General features: G+C 37.1%; 3 protein-coding genes and 1 pseudogene across 3 annotated transcripts; 3 read left to right on the plus strand and 1 right to left on the minus strand.

The window, feature by feature from the left end:
• Nucleotides 1-1,618, plus strand: LOC103340055 (protein SODIUM POTASSIUM ROOT DEFECTIVE 3-like). Its single transcript, XM_008243424.2, has 3 exons — nucleotides 1-793; nucleotides 927-1,002; nucleotides 1,202-1,618. Exons 1-3 carry the CDS (start codon nucleotides 116-118, stop codon nucleotides 1,375-1,377), a joined length of 930 nt encoding a protein of 309 aa, XP_008241646.2. The 5' UTR covers nucleotides 1-115; the 3' UTR covers nucleotides 1,378-1,618.
• Nucleotides 1,619-2,565: 947 nt separating this feature from the next.
• On the plus strand, nucleotides 2,566-3,251 carry LOC148921044 (uncharacterized; annotated as a pseudogene).
• Nucleotides 3,252-6,436: 3,185 nt separating this feature from the next.
• LOC148921045 (uncharacterized) lies at nucleotides 6,437-7,566 on the plus strand. Its single transcript, XM_089043851.1, has one exon. It carries the CDS (start codon nucleotides 6,611-6,613, stop codon nucleotides 7,409-7,411), a length of 801 nt encoding a protein of 266 aa, XP_088899977.1. The 5' UTR covers nucleotides 6,437-6,610; the 3' UTR covers nucleotides 7,412-7,566.
• Nucleotides 7,567-13,814: 6,248 nt separating this feature from the next.
• On the minus strand, nucleotides 13,815-19,111 carry LOC103340045 (uncharacterized). The gene is given in 6 exon segments (XM_008243414.2): nucleotides 13,815-14,114; nucleotides 14,116-14,567; nucleotides 14,926-15,112; nucleotides 15,489-17,486; nucleotides 17,701-17,789; nucleotides 18,569-19,111. Coding segments are annotated over 6 exon segments (2,988 nt in total). The 5' UTR covers nucleotides 18,666-19,111; the 3' UTR covers nucleotides 13,815-13,949.
• Between the last annotated feature and the right edge of the window lie 3,932 nt (nucleotides 19,112-23,043).

Raw genomic sequence — 23,043 nt, forward strand, 5'->3', positions numbered from 1 at the left:
CAGAAATTAAACTAAGCTCTCTCTCTCTCTCTCTCTCTCTCTCTGTCTTTCTTTCTCTCTCCCCTCTTTTATGCAGATTCTGTAAACCACTAGTTCCCGAGTCATCATTATCAAAATGAAGATGAAAGGCATAGATATCTTCTGTGCATCCCAAGCTTCAACAGCCATATGTTTGAGCATGGATCAAGCATCATCCTCCTCATCCTCATCAATCATTCAACTTGGTGGCAGAGCAATCGACCGCCACAACCCTATTATCAAAGATGCAAGAAGAAGCACAAGCACCAGAACTCTGCCCATTGCTCCATGCTCTTCTTCTCAGTCGCCAATCAATCCCAAGGCTTACCATCAACTCCAAAAGAGCAAGAAGAAAAGCTCCTCCTCCTCATCATCAAGACCAAGCACTGACCATCACCAAACCAAGAAGAAGAGCTCCTCTTTTAGCTCCACAAAAGAAAATGACCAGAAGAGGAAGAGCAGTGCTTCTAATCCCAAGCCAGATGATAATGTTAAGAAATTCTCCTCTGTTCCAAGTGAGAGTGTTACTAAGAGCTCTGCCAACCCAATTGATCTCATCACCCCTCCTGGCTCCTCCAGATACCTTTTGAGTGACACTGTGTACTTTGATGGGTTATCTGATTATGATCCAGTTTTGTCATTGGTTCCAGTTGGCCACAAAAAGAACCCAGCTACAGTGCTGAACCAAGAAAATCAATCTGCCAATAATTCTTCCACAGGCTCTTCCTCATCTCTGTCAAAACCACAACCACCACCACCACCTCCTTCCAACCAGGTTTGTCCAAATTGTTTTTTTTTCTTTCTCAAAATTAATCTAAAATCATATCCACCTTATGTCATATAAGCAGCTAGCTGTATGTATATCAGTAAAATAAATTTTTTTTAAAAAGTGTACGATTTGATTGCAGGTTGTAGTTTTAAGGGTGTCCCTGCACTGCAAAGGCTGTGAAGGAAAACTGAGAAAACATCTCTCTAGAATGGAAGGTAACCCCCTATGCTTTGTTACCATACAGTAATTGTTTAGCTCCTTGAAATTAAGATAAGAAATTCAACAAGATTGCCTCCTTTTTATCTATGTTAAGAGTCATAATCAAGAACTCATTCAGTAAATTTAAAATCCAATTAATGGTCATTCTCATAAATATATGAACTTAATATTACTGTTGTCAATTTATGTGAGCAGGAGTGACATCTTTCAACATAGACTTTGCAGCCAAGAAGGTGACAGTCAGTGGAGATGTAACCCCATTGAGTGTCCTTGCCAGTGTCTCAAAGGTGAAGAATGCTCAATTTTGGCCAACAGTGTCTGCATCGTCTACCTCACCAGCTTGTCCTACCAAACTAGAGGCCAAGAAATAATATAACAGGTAATTGAAGAGAGAGAGAGAGACTAGGCTACTGTAGCTGTATGGTTTGGATGTGAATGAATTAAATGAATTAATAATTAATCTTAGTGTAAATACACTATTAGCAGCATGGGTGGAGAGGAACCAGATTCTGTATTGCTTGGCAGGAACTAGGTAGGAAGTTGAGTGAGTGGTAGAATAGAATCCATATCATTATCATATTATGGTTCACTCTTTTTAGTTTGCTTTGAGTATGGGACCTTTGCTTTCTGTTTCTTATAACAAAAAAGGTGGAGTCTTTTAGGGTACCCTACAAATTAAAAGTCTGCTTGGCTGGCCTCCCCATTTTATTCTATTTAACAAGTCCCCGTGTTTTTGTTTGATTCTGCCAGAAGGTCCTTGTGCTTCCTAAAAGCTATTTTGTTCTGTATTTTACCACTGTTGTGCGCTGTAAATATTGCTTAGGAAACAGTAAAAATCTGATTGTTGGGTTGCCGGCTCCAGGACCATATTCTTGGTTGCAGCCAGGTAAAACCAACCAAGGTAAAGGCACCATTTTCTCATCAAAACGGTTAACTCTAGATGACCCAACTTTTTTTTCCCAATGTAGGTGGCATTTTAACATTTAGTTATCCAAAATTGTTATTTTTCTTCCCCCCTTCTGTAAACTTAAAAACATAAAGAAACAAGAATATTACTAAATGGGTCTTAAAATGTATCACAGTAACCCCTATACCAAACAAAAACGTCTGAAGCCCACACCAATTATTTGATCTTGACTCATGCAAGAGGTTCCAGTTGCACATGGCTGAACATAAGATGTGTCCAAGGGAGCAACTTACCATTCTATGTTTTGATACAAGCGATATTGGGAGAAGGGATTCGAACACAGAATCTCGGGTGCATGAGTGCTCATAACCACTTAAACTATAAGCTTCTTGTCCAAAAACATGTAAAAGCAAAAGAAAGTGAAAAACATGTGATGATTAGCAACTTAATTAATAATTAGTATTGTCCTAACAACCCTGACTCTTAATGGGCTATTCTTTTGGGCCGAATTCTTGTGAGCAGCCAATCAGAATATGCTTGTAAATTCAAATATGTACGAGTATATATCATAACAATCTTAACAAGTTTTTCATTTATAATTTTACTCTCATCAGAGCACTTATGATTGCCCACTACTTATTTTTCTCACAATCTGTTAAACCTCAAAAAAACCTTCAAAATTGATGAAAAAGATGAAGATTATCTACTAACCTTCTCTCTCGTCATATAAAACCCATCAACACCAAGCCCTACAAATTAACTCTCTCCCACATAAACCCTCCTGCCTCTGCCAGCCTCTCACAATGCTCAAACAGCGCAAACCAGAAGACATAGAAGCCCCATTCCCTTGGGCTGCACCGAAACGTGCCACGGTCCATAGTCTTGAATATCTCCATTCCAATCGCATCGGAATGATCAGCGGCCTTGTTCAATGCCAGAAGTGTGACGAAAGCTATGAGATTTCCTATGATTTGAGGCAGAAGTTCACGGAGATTGCGAGTTACATTTCGGAACACAAAAGCGCCATGCATGACAGAGCACCAACCGTTTGGATGAATCCCGCATTGCCTGATTGCAAGCATTGTGATCAGAGGAATTGCATGAAGCCTGTGATTTCCAAGAAACGGTCCATCAATTGGTTATTCTTGTTTTTGGGTCAAATGCTTGGGTGCTGTCAGACTTCTGAGTTGAAGTATTTCTGCAAGCACACCAAGAATCATAGGACTGGTGCTAAAGATAGAGTCTTGTATCTTACTTATTTAGGCATCTACAAACAGCTTGCTCCCCATTGGACCCTTTGATATATTTAGATTATGGGGCGCTATTAATTTATCTTAGTTTTTCATGGGTCTTCTTTGAATTATTTCACGGGTTTTCTTTTAATTTTCAAAGATTATATGTAAAATAAGGTTTTGTGTTGCTTATTTTGTTTCGTATGCAAATATTGTTTTTTACGTTTTACTTTAATCTTATTGTCAAAGTCAAAATCCTTAATTTTTTCTGACCAGAGAATATGGAATTTTATCTCATCTGCTACATTCGAATAAAAATCAAATATCGATCGCTAACATATATGTGCATTGGATTTGATCAAAAGAAAAGTGACAACCTCACATTGGATTTTGGATTTGACCCAAAAGAAATACAGGTTTTACTAATGAAATATCATCTGTATAAGGATAGGAGATTGGTTTTCACTTTTATGGATGCCAAAAGAGAAATCTAACTTGTTACATTTACCTACAGAGACTTGGTTGGGAGGTTTAACATTCAAAATGGAGGGTTTAACATTCAAAATGTAGGTTTTAACATTAGTTATGAATACAATTATTGCTTAATCTAAAAACAACAACTCTACTATTATTGATGCCAAACCCCATAAATACCAAAAGGGCAACTTAACATTCTGTGTTTTGAACACCAATTAGATGGGGCTAATTTGGCTAATTTTGAAATTATATAATTCTTGGGGGGCTTCCGTCATGTTCTCCATGCTTTATTATAAGATGACTAGATTATACTTCACTAGGAATTTTTTGAAATTTTGAAATTCTTTTATTTGATTTCATCCCTAGTAATTAATCAAGTGTTGGATATGGGGTTCACCAATTGTACAGGTTTTATGTGAAGCTAACAGAAAAAATGACAATGAATTCTAAAAAACTAGCCCCTTGGCACATGATTGGTTTTCTTTGTTCTTTTTTCTTTTATTTTAGAATTAAGAAAATATAACATGGGTAGTTATGTTCTATAAAAGTAGGACCTATTATCTAATTTTGTTTTTAATTTTAATTTTTTTAATATGAAAAAAATATGAATTTACCATATTATCATCATTTAATTAATAATTTCAATTCTTAATGTTTGAATTAACCAAGGGTATTTTATGGTATTTTGAATATTTCATCATTCTCTACCTTTTGCTTTATATATATAGATTTAGAACAATCAAGATTTGTCGGTGCTTGGACACTCAAAAGGAGAAAAGAAAAAAGACATATTGGTAAAAAAGGAAAAATAAGATATGTAAAAACACGGCATTGAAATTTGGAATGTGAAAATATAAGATAACCAATGAACCTATTGGTGGTTTATTGTTTCAGTTTTGTGGAGGAGACAAAGAAGAAGAAAATTTGGGGAAGAAACCTCAGAGGAGAAGAAAAAAAGACAAGTTTTAATTGAAGGAATATAATGGATTTTGAGAAAATAAGAAGTACTGGTAAATCAAAAGTATTCTGATGGGGTAGAATTCTAATTGTAAATTTTGATTCACTACTACTTCTTATTTTCTAAAATCTGTTATATTTTCAAAACAAAACTGTCTTCCCTGAAAAATTTCTTCCCCAAATTTTATCTGAAGCCTTCTTGTCTCCATTAAAAAAATTGAAACTCTAAACCGCAAAGCCCTCTAAACCCTCTGAGATTGATGAATAAGATGAAGATCTTCTAAACATATCCCTCTCAACTGGCCATAGCCCACCAATGCCTACAAACTCACCCCAAACTCCTCCCTTGACATCAACACCTTTCACCAGTGCCACAGCCACCATCCTCACCACAACCTTCTGATTTTCACCTCTCCAATCTCCAACACAACCCTACTGACTGACTGGAAGATCTAAGCTAGAAATATCTAGCTCTAACATGTAACTCATCTTGAAAACTTATATATGTGATATACTTGTATTTTTTATTTCGGCCCCAACCTTACAATTCTAACTCCACCCCTTGGGCTACAATGAAACGCACTCCTGTCCAATCGCATGAGAATGATCAGCAGCCTTGTTCAATGCGAGAAGTGTGACAAAAGCTACTAGATTTATTATGATTTGCACCAGAACTTCATGGAGATTGCAAGTTTCCTTTCGGAACACAAACGCACCATGCATGACAAAGCACCAGCCGTTCGGATGAATCCCGCATTGCCCAATTGTATGCATTAATTGTGAATAGAAAAAGTGTATGAAGGCTGTGGTTTCGAAGAACGGTCCATCAATGTCCTGTTCTTGCTTTTGGGTCAAATGCTTGGGTGCTGTAAGCTTTTTGAATTGAAGTATTTCCGTAAGCACGCCAAGAACCATGTAGAACTCATAATCCTTTTGTTTGCTTCATTTGAATAAAAATCAAATACACATTACATTGGACAAACGACAACAAGAATCTAACACATGTCTTCTTCCTCCTCCTCATGATCCATCACGAACTTTGAATTTGGGATACGACTAATTCAAATGTGTGACAAGTACTAAAGATACCAATTACTAGTCTAATCCACATGTCATATTATACGTGAATTTCTTGCATCACATATCAATAAATTAATGAAATATCGACGAATTCATTAAGTTCGTACTAGTTGATACGTTGACTTTCAATATGATGGTAATAGTTAAAACATTGACTTTCCATTTGGTCATTGTCATTCCCTGCTTTCAATTTGACAGTAATTCATATATCAAACAAAAACTTGAAGTTGCACATGGCAGAACTTACCATTCTGTGTTTTGAACACCATATAGTAAGTTGATTTTAAAAATCGAGGATTTGAAAGGGTGCTCAGCTACTTTTGAAGTATTTACTTTGTAATTGAACTACTACAGGTAATTTTGAAATATTTACCTTGTAGTTGAACTAGGTAATGTTGTAGGAGTGATATCCCACAAAACCTGCTGATTATATCCCACTGTCTTATCTAAATCAACTTCCTATAGACTAGGGACTAGGACTAATTCAAATCTAAAGTAATCAAAGACAACAAACCCTGCTAAAACAAAAGAAACTAAAACACAGACGATGATATTAGCAACTTATTTCACTATTTGTTTTAATTAAAACACATTAATTCGATGTTTAGCAAATTATTTCCTTGTTCCTCAGTTCAGAATTTTTTTTTTTTTCAAACAACATCGATAAATTCACGGTGGAGTTCCAAATTTAAATTGGAAAAGCAAATTATCCAAAATATCGTATCTACAAGCATAGACCATAACAATTGTACAAGGTTATCCTTTTAAAAAATAAAATAAAAAATTTAGAATTATAGTCTCATCAGAATACTTTTGATTCCCCACTAATTTTCTCAAAATCAGTTATATATTCCTAAACAAAAACAAAACTGTCTTCCTTCTTTGTCTTGTCTTCACTCAAATTCTTTCCAACGCCTTCTTTGTCTCCACCCTAGAAACCCTAAAAACACCATGAAGAAAAACTTCAAACCCTCTGAAATTGATAAAGAACATGAAGATCTCCTAACCCTTTCCCTCTCAACGCCTCATAGCCAACACATGCATTCAAACTCAAGCCGACCTCCTCTTTTCTTGGCTCCAACACCACCACCACAACGCTTGCCTCTCTTTTCAGCAGTGCCACAGCCACCGTCCCCACAGCCGCCTTTTGATTTTCACCTCTACCATCTCCCACACAACCCTCCTGCCTCTCACCATGACCTACCCGGCCCGTCCCGCCCGACTCGAACCCGAAGATCCCCTGCTCAAACCCTAAGCCAAGGCAAAACAGAAGCGATACCAGCCTCATACCCTTGGGCTACAACAAAACGTGCCACGGTCCACAACCTTGACTATCTGCAGTCCAATCATGTGAATACGATCACAGGCCTTGTTCAATGCAAGAAATGCGACCAAAGCTTTGAGATTTCTTATGATTTTCCCAAGAAATTCCTCGAAGTTGCGAAGTTCGTTTCGGAACACAAATCCGCCATGCATGACAGGGCACCAGAATTTTGGATGGATCCCACATTGCCCGATTGCAATCATTGTCATCAGAGCAAATGCATGAAGCCTGTGATTTCCAAGAAACGGTCGATCAATTGGCTCTTCTTGCTTTTGGGTCAGATGCTTGGGTGCTGTAAGCTTTCTGAGTTGAAGTATTTCTGCAAGCACACCAAGAATCACAGGACTGGCGCCAAAGATAGAGTCTTGTACCTTACTTATTTGGGCATCTGCAAACAGGTTGATCCCAGCGGACCCTTTGATGCTTAGATAATGGGGAGCCAATTTATTAGGTTTTCAGTTGAGTTTTCATGGGTTTTCTTTGAATTTCCTAGATTATGTAATCTGCTATCAATAGGGTTTTGGGTTGCTTAATTTGTAATCTTTTGTTTGATATCGTATTCAAGTGTTGATTTTGTTTTATATTCCAAATACCAAAGTTATACTGATTGGGAAAAACTTAATTACCATTCTTGTGTATCAGCACCTCATCGGTTCCAGATCCTTTGCTTTGATTTTCTCTGTCATGATCTACTTTACTTTTGTTCTCCATACGTGATTTAAAAGTTGACACATCATCCTAAAACAAAAAATATGCATACACTATCAAACAACGAGCATACACTTATTAATTATCTGATTTCTCAAACGCGAATTAACTTTACCCCAGTGAAAGTAAAAATATATAATGAAAAATTAACTGAAAAATACGAATGGTATCAAAATATTAATTAATCAATTAAAAGTTTAAAACTAAAACATGAAAAGAAAAAAAAAAACTCCCATTCTCTCAGATTGACCAAGATCTTGCTCCGATTTGATTGGAGAGAACGCTGTTTATTGCCTTTACTTTGTCCAAAAAATATATGATATATGTTATTTATTTCTAAAATACAAGTGCTATATTCTCTACCTTTGGATTGCTTTTTAATGATGTGGCAGCATTACAGTGAAAGTAAAGCAGATCATGACAGAGAAAATCAAAGTAGAGAATCCGTATTCCATTTCACCATGTATGTAACAGTCCTATTCCTAATCCATAGGGATTTCTTCCTAATACCTGAAATTTTATAAATATATAGTCATTTTAAATTTATTTCAAACGTATTTTATGTATAATTTTTTTCAAATTTATCTTCTAAAACTTTATTTAAACAAACCTAATCTTATCTATTTTTGTTGTTGTTGGAAAGCCTAATCTGATCGTGAGAATCGTCTCTCATTTTTTTGTTGGTATTAATGGGAATATCAAAAAATTACTCATTTACTACAAATGACTAAAAACCAAATACGCATAAAATTGCACAAATTAACTAATTTCTCATGTAAGATTAGTGGATTCAAATAGAAAATCATCTCTTTTTTATATTTAAAAAAAAGGGAATATCAAATTTTTTTCCTCATTTACTACAAATGACTAGAAACCAAATAATACGCATAACATTGCACAAATATACTAATTTCTGAAGTAAGATTGGTAAACGGCCCTTGAAATAGAAAATAAAATTTGGACAACAGGTGCATGGGATTTGACCAAAAAGAAAAGTGACATTCATTTGAGAAATCTGATTCTAAATTGTTATATAAGGGTCGTGTAGTGGAGATTGGTTTTCATATCCCATTCGTAATCCTTCAAATAACATGGCAGTAGCCTATGAAAAAATTTCATGGGTGGCCTCTCTGCTTGTGCTACTTTTAGGCTTTGCCTCATGCTCTTCACAGGGTGGTGGTGAATTTACCCACAGAAGCTTGAATTTTTGGAAAGCAGCCAGGGCCCGTGTTCCACCAACTGGACCTAACACTGGAACATCAAGAAAATTCAACTTTGGTACTTTGCCAAAGGGCACTCTAATTCCTCCGTCTTGGCCTAGCAAAAGAACTTCAAGACCTCCCCCTCCTCCTCCTCATCCTTCCAACTTTGGTACTTTGCCAAAGAACACTCCAATTCCGCCATCAGGGCCTAGCGGAAGAACTTCGGACCCTCCACCTCCTCCTCATCCTTTCAACTTTGGTACTTTGCCAAAGTACACTCCAATTCCGCCATCAGGGCCTAGCGGAAGAACTTCGGACCCTCCACCTCCTCCTCATCCTTTCAACTTTGGTACTTTACCAAAGTACACTCCAATTCCGCCATCAGGGCCTAGCGGAAGAACTTCGAGCCCTCCTCCTCCTCCTCATCCTTTCAACTTTGGTACTTTACCAAAGTACACTCCAATTCTGCCATCAGGGCCTAGCGGAAGAACTTCGAGCCCTCCTCCTCCTCCTCATCCTTTCAATTTCAGGATGCAGTATTCCGGGCCTTCACACGGTCCACCTCGCTATGAGATTCCACCTCCTCCCGCATTTTAGCAATTTCAAGCACCCTATTACTAGGGTGCCAACTACTATTTAAAGTTTTCTTTTTTGGGAGGAAACTACTATTTTAATTTTCTAGGTTCCAATTGATGTGTATGATATGATGATTATGATATTTATAATTTTAAATAAAGAAGGTTCATGATGAATCATATGTTAAGGTAATGAAATATTGTCACTCTAAGGTCAGTGCTTTATTTATGAATGGCATTGTAACGTGTTTTTTTTTTCTCATTTGAAAATAAGGGAAGGAATTGAAAATAAGGGAAAGAAATAGGGAAGAGAAGCCCAACTTGTTTCATGGAAGATGGGCTACATTGACCTAATTCATCAAGAAAATTCAATTTTGGTATTCTGCCAACTAGCATTCCAATTCCACCATCTCGGCGGCATAGCACAAAAACATCATCTTGCTTTTCATCTGTCGAGAACTTCAAATTTCGGGATGGAGCACTCTGGGCCTCATTCCTTTTGCGCAATTACTGTTGCGTTATCATTTGTCGCGACAACAATTACTAGAGGCGCCAATTACTCTTTTAATCATTGCATCATATTATTATATGTAAAATTCTTATGGAAATTCGCAAATAAAGTCCAAAATGGGTTTTATTGTAAATTTGGTTCTCTAATTCTTTGTTTTCAATTTACTTAAAATGTGTTTGCATAGTCACTCTATGGTACATCCAATGCATTGATGTATGGAACTTTTTAATCATTGAATTGAATTAAAAGATAAAAATAATAATAATAATTTGGCCGTTGCACCAGTTAATACATTGGATTTAGTGCATAATTACACTTGAAAACTCAAAGTAAATAAAATCACATAAAATAAATATTAGAAAAATTAAAATTTACGTTGACATAATAAATAAATAAAATCAACAACATGGACCTTCCAGGATACAACAACTAGTGAACTACTTGAACCTTTCCCTTGAGAAATAAATAATGCGGAGAGAAAGGAAAATTTTTTTTTTCTTCTTGACTTATAGATCATTGATCTCAAATTTATGTATAGTGGAACGATGTTAACTTGCCAAGTCTCGTCACCAATAATTGCACAGTGGTTCCAAATAATTGCTCAATGGAAAAAATGAATGATTTGGTGTGTGCGTGTGAGAAAATCCCCTCTCCTTCCTAACTTTAGCAAAAAAAGAAGAACCATGCTAACTTATAAAAGACTCATCTTTGTCGAAAATTAACATTGCCATAACATTGGTGGTGAGCAAAAATACATTTGTCAAAAATTAACACGGGCATATTACATAAAGCAGAAGTTTACACACAAAACATTGTTCACTGCACCTAATAGTATGGTGCTCAACGAAATTGAACAACATGAGATTAAACAAATCAACGTGTGGTATCCCAACTCAACATGATATTAAATTCTGTACCATGCCAGAATTTAATATTTTCTTCAATTTCTTGATGAATCTAGAAAAAGATAACCAAAATTCAGTTTTCCCTAAAAATGCTGGACCTGCGCCTTCTTTGCCAGGGCTAGATGGTGGAGATGGAACCTTTGATCATACACCAAAATTCAAATTTTTTAGTGAAGCTGAAAGCGTTGGCCTTGCATTGCCTCCTGTGCTTGGGTTAGATGGTGGATATGGAGTCTTTGGTAACATGCCAAAGTTTAATGGACTTGCATTGCCTCCTGTGCTAGGGCCAGATGGTGGATATGGAGCCTTTAGTAACATGCCAAATTTTAATTTTCTTGATGAATATTCTAGAACAACTGGACTCACACTATGTGATTTGCCAGAACTAGAAGGTGAAGTTGGAGTGGTTTTTGGTAGCCTAGGTTCACTGGAATCTGGAGAGCAAGAGGCAAAGCCCAAAACTAGCAAAAGCACCAAGGTTATCCAACACATTTTTTTGGGGGCACCTGCCATTTTCTTCATGCTTCTCTTCTTCTTCGTCTTCTTCTTTTTGACTTTGATTTGGGACTGAAAATCATATGCTCCACTCTGCCTTATAATTTGCATTCATCCCTAGCAATCAGCCACGATTTTCTCTTCCCACTCAATCACTTGATTGATTGATTGATTACTGTAATCGCTCCTGAAGACTTGCCGTTTCTTTTTCAGTCATTGATTTCCCTAAATTGTTAATTGTAATCAATCAGCTACTGATTAGGAAATTATAGTTTTGGTAAATTCTTTACTTTCTTTCAATCAAAGGCCTATAGGGTTCACCAATCGTGGAGGTTAATTATGTGAAGCTAAGAGGAAAATGACAATGAAATATAATAAATTTAGAGCAATCTAAATATGTGTCGGTGGTTGGAGGGAGCATTTTTGCTAGTCACTTTAACCCAAGGTGTACCCTTACCATCATTCACAACACTTCACACATGTCCATGGGTATAACAATGGTTCCATAAATACAAAGCAAAGAGTTAACTATAGTTATGCCAATAGATGCGTGTCAAGTGTTGAGAAGAGTAGTGATGATACATCTTGGATTAAAGTGGTATTACTTTAACTTAGTTAGATATGTAAAAAATTGACATCGAAAATCTAGAACGAGTACATGAATATATGAAATATGAAAAATAGGATAAAAACAAGAATGAAATATTCTTAACTTAGAAAATAGATTTTGATATTATGGTAGGTTGATGCTATAGGATTGTAAAAATCTTGGTATTATCCATGGAATATTACACTAAATACATGAATGATATGGAAAATAATCTATAGGATTGTAAAAATCTTGGTATGGAAAATAAATCGAAGGCCATTTGAGCCATTGAATGATAACCCAAGTACATGAACATGGCCACAAATTTAACCATTATATTAACTTATAAACAAACACTTCAGCCATTATAAGGAACACGTTTGTGACATTTATAGCAAATTAATTACCCTATCGATTATATGTTGCAAATTTAAATATTATACTAAGCTGGATACATGGTACATTTTGGTCGTGACAGATTATTTATCTTAGTCCTAGTACTAAGGTCCTTCAAAGTTGAAGCAAGAAATGAAGGCCAATTTCCAAATTTTGTCCAAATTAAAGGTAAAACGATGAGTTCGTCATGAAATGAAAAATCTCTTCAACTTTCATATTTCTGATTTTTTTAACATACTTGAAATTTGTGAGTTATCTAATCCAATATAATTCTAGGTACCAAACGTCGCCTTGTGGATTTGAAGGACTGGTCAGTGTTCTTCTGGTGGGTTCAGATGGTTGAATTGGTGCATCAACTTTATTTAAAAATCTGAAACAGGTGAGCTCACACAATTATCTGCTACTAGCTAGAACAAGGTGGTAGAACTGCAGTGCACCATTTGTAACATACCAAAGTCTAATTTTCTGATGAACTTTGCTGAGGAGGACTTGCATTATGCCTACCACCAGGACCAGACGGTGGAATGAGAGTGCCCTTTGGCAGCATAGAAAACTCCAATTTTCTTGGAAATGGAGGACTCAGACCATGTCCTTTACCTGCATCAGAAGGTTGAATTGGAGGGCCTTTTGGGAATACACCAAACTTTGATTTTCTTGGTTGACATGATAGAGGGGGTGGATTTTTGCTATGTCCCTTACTTGGACCAGATGGTGGGATTGGAGATCTAGTTGATAGCATGTGGCTAAATGTAGCCCCTCCTCCATGAAACTGCCCATGCTTCTCTCCTTTATTTGTGATGAGCTTACTTGCATCTGGGGAGAAAGAGGCAAAGCCCAACACTAGCACAAACACCAAGGCCACCACCAATGACAATTTTTGACAGGTTAGTGCCATGCTCTTCTTCATGAATCTCTTGTTTTCGCTTTTTCCTTTTTGTTGTTTCTGAGTGAAAATCATGCCATACTTGCTCATATAGGAATTAGGTTATACTTCACTAGGAAATTCTTTAAAGTTTTTACTTTATTTTCCTCAAGTGCTTGTTTGCTATTTAATAGCACTATCAATCCAAGTTAGCTCTATGCCATTGTATTTCATCTGTATATTCGTCTGTAGCCAGTAAAGTATGCCATATGAGGTTCACCAACTATGGAAGCTTATCAAATGTTTTCTTCGTTGAAGGATAGGAGGAAATTTTATCTTAAAGGAAAGTCATTTTCACCCTACTAGCCTGGTATTCATAAATATGAGTTCAATTCGGTTACATATAAATAGAATTCGATATCGATACATATTTATGGTAAGTTTCCATTGTGGCCACAAAACTTGGTTGTAAGTGTCCTGTTGTAGTCTGTAGTCTTGTAGACTCCCAAATTTTAAAAAAAAAGGTAACATCATTTTGCAGTCCCGAAGCATTCTATTCTCCATCATTTGTCATACCAAGTTAACAACTTTTGTAGCAAAGACTAATCTTTTTATTCATCTTTCTCATGAAACTACCATTTCATGGCTTCATTTACATACTCTACTTAAGCTTCTAGACCAACAAAGAAAAAAAACTTCAGTTGAAAATTTCCGCATTCTACACTACATAACCACTACCTCTGCTACTAGCTCATCTATCAACGAGTTCTCTACTTCCCTACCTATTAGGTCTATATCGTCTCCCAAATCCAACCACAGCGAGTCTCTTTCGAGCACTTTCTCCAGATTGTCCTCATTTGCGTTCTCTTCCTGGCTTGCCAGCAACTTACAGAACACCATGGAGTGCACTTCTATGGATCCACTTGGGACCAACTCTTTTGTTTGCAGGCCTTACCCATGGGTGTGGATCAGTGAATTGCTCAAACATCTCCAGAAGCCCTGAATTTATCCGGTCGAACAGTAATCTCCTCTCAGGCTTTGGCCAAGAAGTCTGATCAGAGTATTTCTTCTCAAGCTCTTCGAACAGTAAAGGACTCACAGGACATTCTGGAGTGTGCCATGTTGTCAAAAAGGTACCCGAGTCAGCACTGTTTAAACCAGATTCAGTTAAAATATCGGCCAAGTACAAGGACTCCCAGCTCCCTTGATCTCTACGAAGTCCTATTGCATCTGAAAACCCAGTAGACTCTTCACCAACATCTTCATCACTTGAGATTTCCATGGGTCCCTCTGCATATGGTTCTGACTCCAGCTTGAGTAGCTGAAGCTGCATCCGAAGCCCTAGCAACCAAATAGAATATGAAAATCAAGGCAAACAAAAGGAATTGATCAATTTACTAAACGAACGCGCAACACAGAAGGAAGAAAAGGTAATCATAGTCATAATAGAACTCAAAACAGATTCAGTTCAACAAATCCAATTGATATGGCAGACAAAATTTCAACTCCCACCAATGACTACAGCCCACCTTATCCAACATCTACACTCAGAAATTGCAAAATCAACTGACTTCTCGCACATGATATAATTGGAAAGCAGCAAGGCAATAGTTTATTCTATTCCAGCACCTACATATTCCATAGGGAAACTAGCACTAGAAACCTAAAAAATAATCAATATAAATGGTCTTCCAATTACCTTGCAGGTCAGCATTGAGACTCTCAAAGCATTCAGGAGAAGATGATGCATCATCAGTGAAAGGAACTTCCAGAACTGAAACAGGACTGGGTTGATCAGCCTCCTTAGTTCTTGCAGGCGATTCTATTCCAGGTACAGGGTGGTCAGAAGAAACTACCCGTTCCACAGGTGGCCTGATTGATGGTTCCTGGAAATTTATTGAAATATTTAAGAGACAAAAATATTCTTGATGCAAAGCTCTGCTTTCAACTGAGCAGGAAATGAATTCCAAACACATAGAATAGAAGTGACATACACAAAGTATGATGAATTGATACATCTACTTGTTTGTACAAAATGGTATATGATAAAATCAACAACAATAATTAACATCTCACAAAGAGTAATATGCAACAGGTTTTTTTTTGGTCTTTAGGAACATAAAAAATGAAATCATATAAGAGTTTTTTTGAATCAGTCCTGGGGATTTCAACATCAATAAGTCTCTACTAAGTCTAAATCATTACAGCATTTACATTATCCTATCACACAATCAAAAACCAAGCAGACAATTAAACACAAACCTGAGGAACTAGGTTCTCTTTGGGAGTAGAAGAAGAATCGCCTTCTACCAACATACGAGAAGATGATTCTGGAAGGAACGTATCAGGAGTTTCGTAAGGTATAGATGCATCCGCATCCACCAGTTTTACAGAAGCTGAACTTGAATCTGCAGCATTACTAGGTGATGACTCAAAGACTGAAATATTCTGCTGGGATTGATTGTTCTCTTCAAAGTCGGTTTTATCTTTACTCTGAGTAGTATGAGTTTCAGGTGAAATGTCAATAGCTTCCCTACTTAAGGAGCGAGAAGAATACGATCTTTTATTACTGGATCTAGAGTGTTTGCGGGCACCTTCTCTAAGATTAAGATTCCCCTTTACTAGCTGGTTTCTTTCGTGCTGGACTGTTTCTTTTGGTATCAGATACCTGTCATCACGTATAGTTTCACGGCGCATACTTGTTTTATAACTTCCAAATGCACTAGATGAAGCGGGAAGAGATTTCGATCTTGATAAACTATTGATACATCCATCCTTCCAGCCATCCCTACTGCTGATACCCAGAGGTCCACCCCGTGCAGGTGCATCTTCAGTAGAAAATTTATCTCTAAATCCTGACTCACCAATCATGGCATTCAATTTTTCTGCTCGCATTTCCTTGTCGGGGATAGCAAGCATTTCAGCAAGGGTGCTGCCCCTGCTAACAACTCCCACTTCTTGGGACTTGTGAGTCATTTTCCATCTTTCTGAGAGTCTCTTCTTGGCCTCTCTACTCACAGTTGATTCAGTAGAGCATGATGATGACGGCCTAGAGTGATTATTCAAGTGAAAGGAATGTCTGGAAGCCACTGACATCACCTCTGATTCATTTGCAGATTCATTCTCAGACATGCTACAAGAACTCTCATCACCAGCATATCCTTTCAAACCAGATGATGAAATACGTACAGAACCGGCGCTAAAGTTATTCCTCATTTGCCTTGTGATTTCCTTAGCAACTTCCCTAGATTCTCTAGACTCATGCGTCAAATGGCCATCTTTATCTTGGAAGTTTTTCCTTCCCCATGATTCTGTCTCCCTATTTCTAATGCTTGGAAACTCTGCGTGTTTCCTACCATCTAACATAGAAGCATGAGAAGAACAAGGTGATGAAATAGTTTTGGTAGCATTCAGCATCTTCCCAAGGTTAGGTTTCAGAACAACTATCCTTGTAGGAGGAATGGAAGATTCATTTTTCGCTTCTGATAGGTTTAGTGATGACTTGAGAGAACTATGACCAGCATGTCTACTGTCAGAGTGGCTAGAAAAAGAATCGCGATGCTCCTGAGGAGATTTACATTTATTCTTCCGAGGGGTTTCTCTCACTGATGTCCAGCCAAGGTCAATGTTCTCATACCTCTGAGCTTCTGATGACTTCATAGAGGCTATGCGACCACAACGGGAATGGGGGCCACCTTGCAGATCATGCAGATGCTTTGCGAACAATGAGTCTGGTTGCTGAAGAAATTTTAGAAGAAGATCCTTGTTAGAATCCAGCACCTCAAGTGCATCATGGAATTCTTTTGAATCCTGTAGCCTCTCATCTGTTGAAAGACGTTTAGCATCCATGAATTTTTGTCGAACAAAAGCCATCTCAGCATCACTGAGCTTCGAGTTAGCATTCCCTCGTGATGAGTAACTACGACCTTCTACATTTGAAGCTTCGAAAACTTCAAACACATCCTTGAATTCTTGTTGCTCCTTTGAGTTCTTCCTAGATGAACGGCGGTCATAACACATGCTGCTCTTCTCCTCTTTCTCTACCAATCTTGTCCTCTGAAGACAATTCTCTGCAATGCTTTTCTGTTGTCTATGAGCAGGCTGCTGAGGTGGCAGCCCATCAAGACCCATCAATTTGGCAATAACGCTTGGCGATCTCCTTCTGGGTTCAGTTTCTCTCAACATCTCCTCAGCTAATAATTTCTTTATTGGAGTTCCAACAACTTGCTTTGAAGATCGTCGCCCCAACTCAAACGTGAACTGCAAGGGAAAAAACAATACACTTGATCATGAATGCCATATCTGTATTTGTTATTTTGAAAATAAATCAAAATGAGGGAAGATTTCACAGAAAAGCACTATTCTTTGGCTCACTTCAACACAAAAAAGTGGTTACTCTGTTTGTGCTACAAATGACAGGAAAACAAAAACCAAATCATGCAGCTCAATATACACAACTAGAAAATGAGCGTACCGAGTCGTCCCCTGTAGAGCCACTACTGCAAGAACTAGAATCAGAGGCCAACTTTGGAAAGTTTTTCTGTTTCTGAACCTGCCTCTTTCCTGGAAATAAAACCAGAAACAACATCAGGATGTCCCTTCGAAAGCATAAACAAAGTGAGAAGGATCTACTTCATAAAATTTACAAGCAATTAGAAATCAAAATAACTAGTACCCAACCCAGTAAATAATCAGAGAGCGATTAAACAGTTCATGGGAAAAAGGGAAGAACTGGAACAATAAAACGTAGAAAACATGGCAATGTCTGGAAAACAGCATGCAGAAAACAGAGGAAATTTCATAATTGTCTTTGACTAATCAAAAAGAAGCAATTGAATTATAACTCATCATCTCCTAGAATTCATTATGGAAACAAAGGAAATCATGGCAATACCACCACAGAAAAGTCACAAACTTTACCAAATTACAGAGACAAACCAAAATAACCTGCATTGCACAGCCAGTAGAGAAAAGAAATTAAAGCTGATAAATAAATAAAAATTGTTGCCTTTGGTGGGATAACATGATAAAAGAAAATTTGAGAAAAATTCAAAGTGGTTATTAAGTTCAAAACTTTTTTATTTTCTTTAATTGGAAAAGAAGAGATTAGTAGATTCCGTTCAAGGGAGCTTGATAGTTTAGCTTAATCGTTGCGTTTCGAAAACACCGAGGGAAAAATAACTACTTTCAGCCAAAATCTGAATTTCGTCTTCCTTCTTTTTTTTCTTTCTTTCTTTCTCTCGGTTTTCTCGGAAAACAAACAGGGTCGGAATTTCAGACAACTTACGGAGCTGAAAAAACACAGAACAAAAGCAAAAAAAGCGAAAATCAGAGCACCAGACCTCCTCTAAAAGCTCGTCCAGTGGAGGCGAATCTTTCCTCGGAGCTCCTATCAGCAATGCTCGTAATCTTAGACCTCCTTGGCCGCAACTTCTCCATTTTTACTCATTAAAACACCCTCCCAGACCTAAAAATTAAAAATTTACACACACAAAAGTAATGCGGAAGAAACGGAGATCGGAAACTCCCCACAGACGCACGCAACACGAAGCTTCGGAGAAAATCACACCCAAAAGAAAAAGCCCTAAGTTTTCAGCTCCGCACACAGAAAAAAAAAATCAGAAAAAACCAGATCTTAAAAAGAAAGAGAAGGAGACAGAAGGCTGTTGAAACGGAGACAGAGAGATAGAGTGAGAGTAATAAAGAGGCGTCCGTGCCTGAGAACAGAGAAGAGAGGGAGAGAGAGGGGAATAGAGAGCGGGTGACTGGGTGTGAAAAGAAGAAAGCGAGAGAGAGGAGAGAGAGAGTGGGGTTGGTTTTGGTTTTGTTTTGTTTTGGGGGTTTTTTGAACTTTCAAATACCGATAGACCTGACAGAGGGGGCTCAGCCTCTGCGCGGGCAAGTGGCGTATGTAAAAGGACGTGAGGTGAAACAGACTATGGCTCTGCCCCTTTTTCCACGTGTCCTTACTGGGCTATGCCACGTCACTGTCCTGCTTGGTCCTCCATAGCAAGCTGTTGGCTTCACTCCTTGTATGCTTGGTCTTTTTTCGGACAATTTCATGGCTGTTCTGGTGTTTCTCTCCATGGTCGTATGAGGGTGATTGAAGATTGTTTTAACTGCCAAAAATTGCAGGAAATGCTTGTGAGTCTTGTAATGAATGCTATGGACATCTCTGTTGTTCAGATGATGTTTGTCGTATGAATAACAATTTGTTTACATGTAGATATGCTCTTGCCTAAAAGATCAATTTGCTGGGCCGAAAAGGGCCAATAACTGAAGGAGTATAGAATTACAGTTGAGTCATTTGCATTAGTAATTTAACAAGTCCACATAATATGATCGGTAAAGACAACTCCCCTAACATATAGCTTCTTAATAGGATACTATACATAGATGTCCGTATTCGGGTGGTGTTTGTCATTTGAATGACAGCTTGTTAGTTTGTGATATGTTCTTGTCTAAAACATCAACTTGTCGGTGATGAAAGGGCAAAAATTTATTATACTTTTATAGTAATAACATCCTATATATGCCCTTACATAAAATATCAATTTGTTAGCGATGAAAATGACCAAAATGTGGTCTATTGATGTACTAATACCACCGTATCTCTACTCTTATCTAAATTATTAATTTGTCGGTGACGAAAAGGGCCAAAATTTAGCCTTCAGTTACACTGTCATCGTATCTCTACCATTACCTAAAACATCTATTTGTTAGGGGCGAAAATGGCCACATTTTGGTTTACCTTTTGCATTGACACCATATCTCTGCTCTTACCTAAAACATCAATTTGTCAGCGACGAAAAGAGCCAAAATTTAGTCTACCTTTACACTGACATCGTATTTCGCCTTTACTGAAAACATCATTTTATCGGCGACAAAACGAGCAAAATTTGGTTTACCTTTACACTGACACCGTATCTCTGCCATTACCTAAAACATCAATTTGTCAGTGATGAAAGGCCAAACTTAAAATTTTAATTTGTCGGCAGCGAAAAGGCCAAAACTTCGTTTATCTTTATACTGATTGCGTCTCTCTACACTTACCTAAAACATGAATTTGTTAGTGTCAATAATGGCTTAAACTTTCTAACGACATTGCGTTCACATGCACCTTACTTGCAATTGAGAGGTGAATTCACAATCGAGTCATTCATGTTATGTGACAATTAATGTGTTATATTAATGAAAAATATAACTAGTATATACACATTAACTAACACATCTAACATTACACTAAAAATAATAAGGTAGCCAGTAATAAAAGATGAGGACAGATGTGAGGGCGGGCACAAAAACACTTAGATAGGTATGATTTTTTTGGTGATCGTGATTGTATAATTGTACACATAGGGTTCTTTTTGTTTTTCAACGGGAAAGTGATATTCAAACACCTTTATCTATTATAATATATGAAATACTTTTTCACAACATCGACCGAGTATAAATACCATGTTATTATGCCGTGTGCTGGCATATTTATTTATTTATTTTAATTTCCATTGTTTCGGATGAATGTGGCTCCACCATCTTTTATTATATGTACAAATGACACAGACCAAACAAAGAGAGGAATCTTGAATTCTCAAAGCAAATTCAATATGGGTAGCCATATGTAGGGGTACGTGTAGGAGAGGCAGTCTTGTAGTTACGGCAGCACCCACCCCATTGTTTTGTTGTGGTGGGGATCAAACAAATGTCATGCAATTATGGGACTTGTGTCCGTTTAATTATATAAAAATGGGTCAACTTAGACATATTGTTAATACATGTATTTAACAAATTCTGCTTCCATTCTATTTGATACGAGATTCATTTTATGACCCACAAGCAATCAACCTTAAGCTCTTGTTCGGTGTACCTAAAAGGCAAAGGCCTATTCTCTTCTAATTAACTGTTTATATGGTTTTTTATTTATTTATTAAAACCATAGTTATTAGCAAATGACCCGTTAATGTAGTGGTTTGAAGCAAATGCTCTCTCCAGAATAGGTCAACGGTTCAAGTACTAGCATCTGTGTAGTGTGTGTGAGTGAGTGAGTTTAGTATCCTATCGCCATTCTCAATAAAAAATATCCTTAAAAAACAAAAACACCATAATTATTAATTAATTAGAGCATAAACAAATAGAGGGTCATCCTTGATTTTGGATACTTTTGCCTCCTTCCTTCTCACATGCGCACTTAAAACTTCAATTTTGTACCTGAAAATGTTGAAGATTATGAATTATAAACCAAGCAAACTCTAAACCCATGATTATTGGGTTTTTGCATGCATGATCATGAAGTTAAAATACACTTAGGGGTCTGCATTAGAAACAAAAAAAAAAAACAAAAAAAGTTAATTATCAAAGTGCCAAAAAAATCGATCATGTGTCTTTTGTGTAGGAGCTGGGGGCAACCACTGAAAATCCACGTAGACATAGGCCATTGGGTGTGCTTTACTCTTACATATGATATGACCACCCAACCTTTGGCCCCCCAAAATTTGCATGATTTTGCTTGGCACCTTTATTTCTGTGTAATATGGAATCCAAGCAAAAAGCATCACAACATGGAGATCATTGTTGTCTCCAATCCCTACCATATAGTTGACAAATAAAGCTAGCCACTTAATTTACTTGTCCATTTGCATGATCATCAAGACGTTTCTCTATGTGTTTGATTTGTTGTTTTTTTTTTTTTTGGTTTCCTGTCACTTTTATGCTTCTTTGGGTAATAATTTTTTTTTCATAGAATCATGTGCAAAAGCAAGAGGGCGCCCCACAAGCCCATACATCCATCTACAACTAACATAGATGAAGTTTTTCCTTCTTCTGATGCCTGGAAGGACTTGAGTTTGCCAATTGCTGGAGTGTTCTGGTAATGATTAAAAGCAAAAGTTGAAAGCAAACACCATCTTGACTAGACTAAAGTGTGATTATTTAGGTAGAAATCCACAATCATGGCTTTTGAATGCCCGCAATCATCTGTTAACTTTTGACAAATTACAAATTCCTTGATTAATTAATGCAAACTATACCTGCATGCCACAACCACATTGGCCATCTTTCTAAGATTAGGACTTTGAGCTTCATATCTTAACTAGGCAGGCCTGCAGGCTTAGGACTTTCAACTTCATATCTCAACTGGGCAGGCCTGCAGGCTTAGGACTTTCAACTCCATATCTTAACCATCAAAATCTGATGCCAAACTGCTTTGAAATAGCTAGACACGTATAAGTATATTTATATGACCCCCAATCCTGTCTCTTTCTCCAATTGGCACATCGTGTAAAGAAAACTAGGATCACCAAAGTCATCTAATCTAGTTTTTAGCTGATTAATTAATTAAATAAGACAAAACCCAATACTAATCCGTTTCTAGAATATTAAACCTGCTAGCTTTTGGTAGGTCTGTCTTGCAATGAGCCTCTCATTGGCTTCTTATATTACTCTGTATATTGTGTGGTACTTTCAAATCTTGACTGCATGCATGAATTCCAAAAACAAATTTGCACACGCAAGTTGGTAGGTAGTTGATTTTCTCATAAATAATGTGCATCTTTTTTTTTTTATATATATGTTACTCCACGCAAAGGGTGTGTGAGACAGATGATTCTCTAAACTGTACTATGTCTTCTGCCACATAAAATCAGAACAGCTTGATGTTTTAGTTTTCTTTTTCTACCAACAGCCGAGGTGGAATTCGAATTTTGAATATCTTTCAATATTAAAAAGAAAAATCTCATTAAAATAAGAGCTGGTTGTCGGCAACTTGGTTAATATTCATATACCAAGACATCAAACAAGGTTTTCTTGTGCAACATGCATT

Source organism: Prunus mume, linkage group LG1 (assembly GCF_029339155.1).
Source record: "Prunus mume cultivar Tortuosa linkage group LG1, ASM2933915v1, whole genome shotgun sequence".
Lineage (NCBI taxonomy): Eukaryota > Viridiplantae > Streptophyta > Magnoliopsida > Rosales > Rosaceae > Prunus > Prunus mume.

Coding starts and splice junctions, on each gene's coding strand:
- LOC148921045 (XM_089043851.1), top strand. CDS start 6,611: ATGAAGAAAAACTTCAAACCCTCTGAAATTGATAAAGAACATGAAGAT.
- LOC103340055 (XM_008243424.2), top strand. CDS start 116: ATGAAGATGAAAGGCATAGATATCTTCTGTGCATCCCAAGCTTCAACA. Junction 794..926: donor CACCACCTCCTTCCAACCAG/GTTTGTCCAAAT, acceptor ATTTGATTGCAG/GTTGTAGTTTTAAGGGTGTC. Junction 1,003..1,201: donor ACATCTCTCTAGAATGGAAG/GTAACCCCCTAT, acceptor TTATGTGAGCAG/GAGTGACATCTTTCAACATA.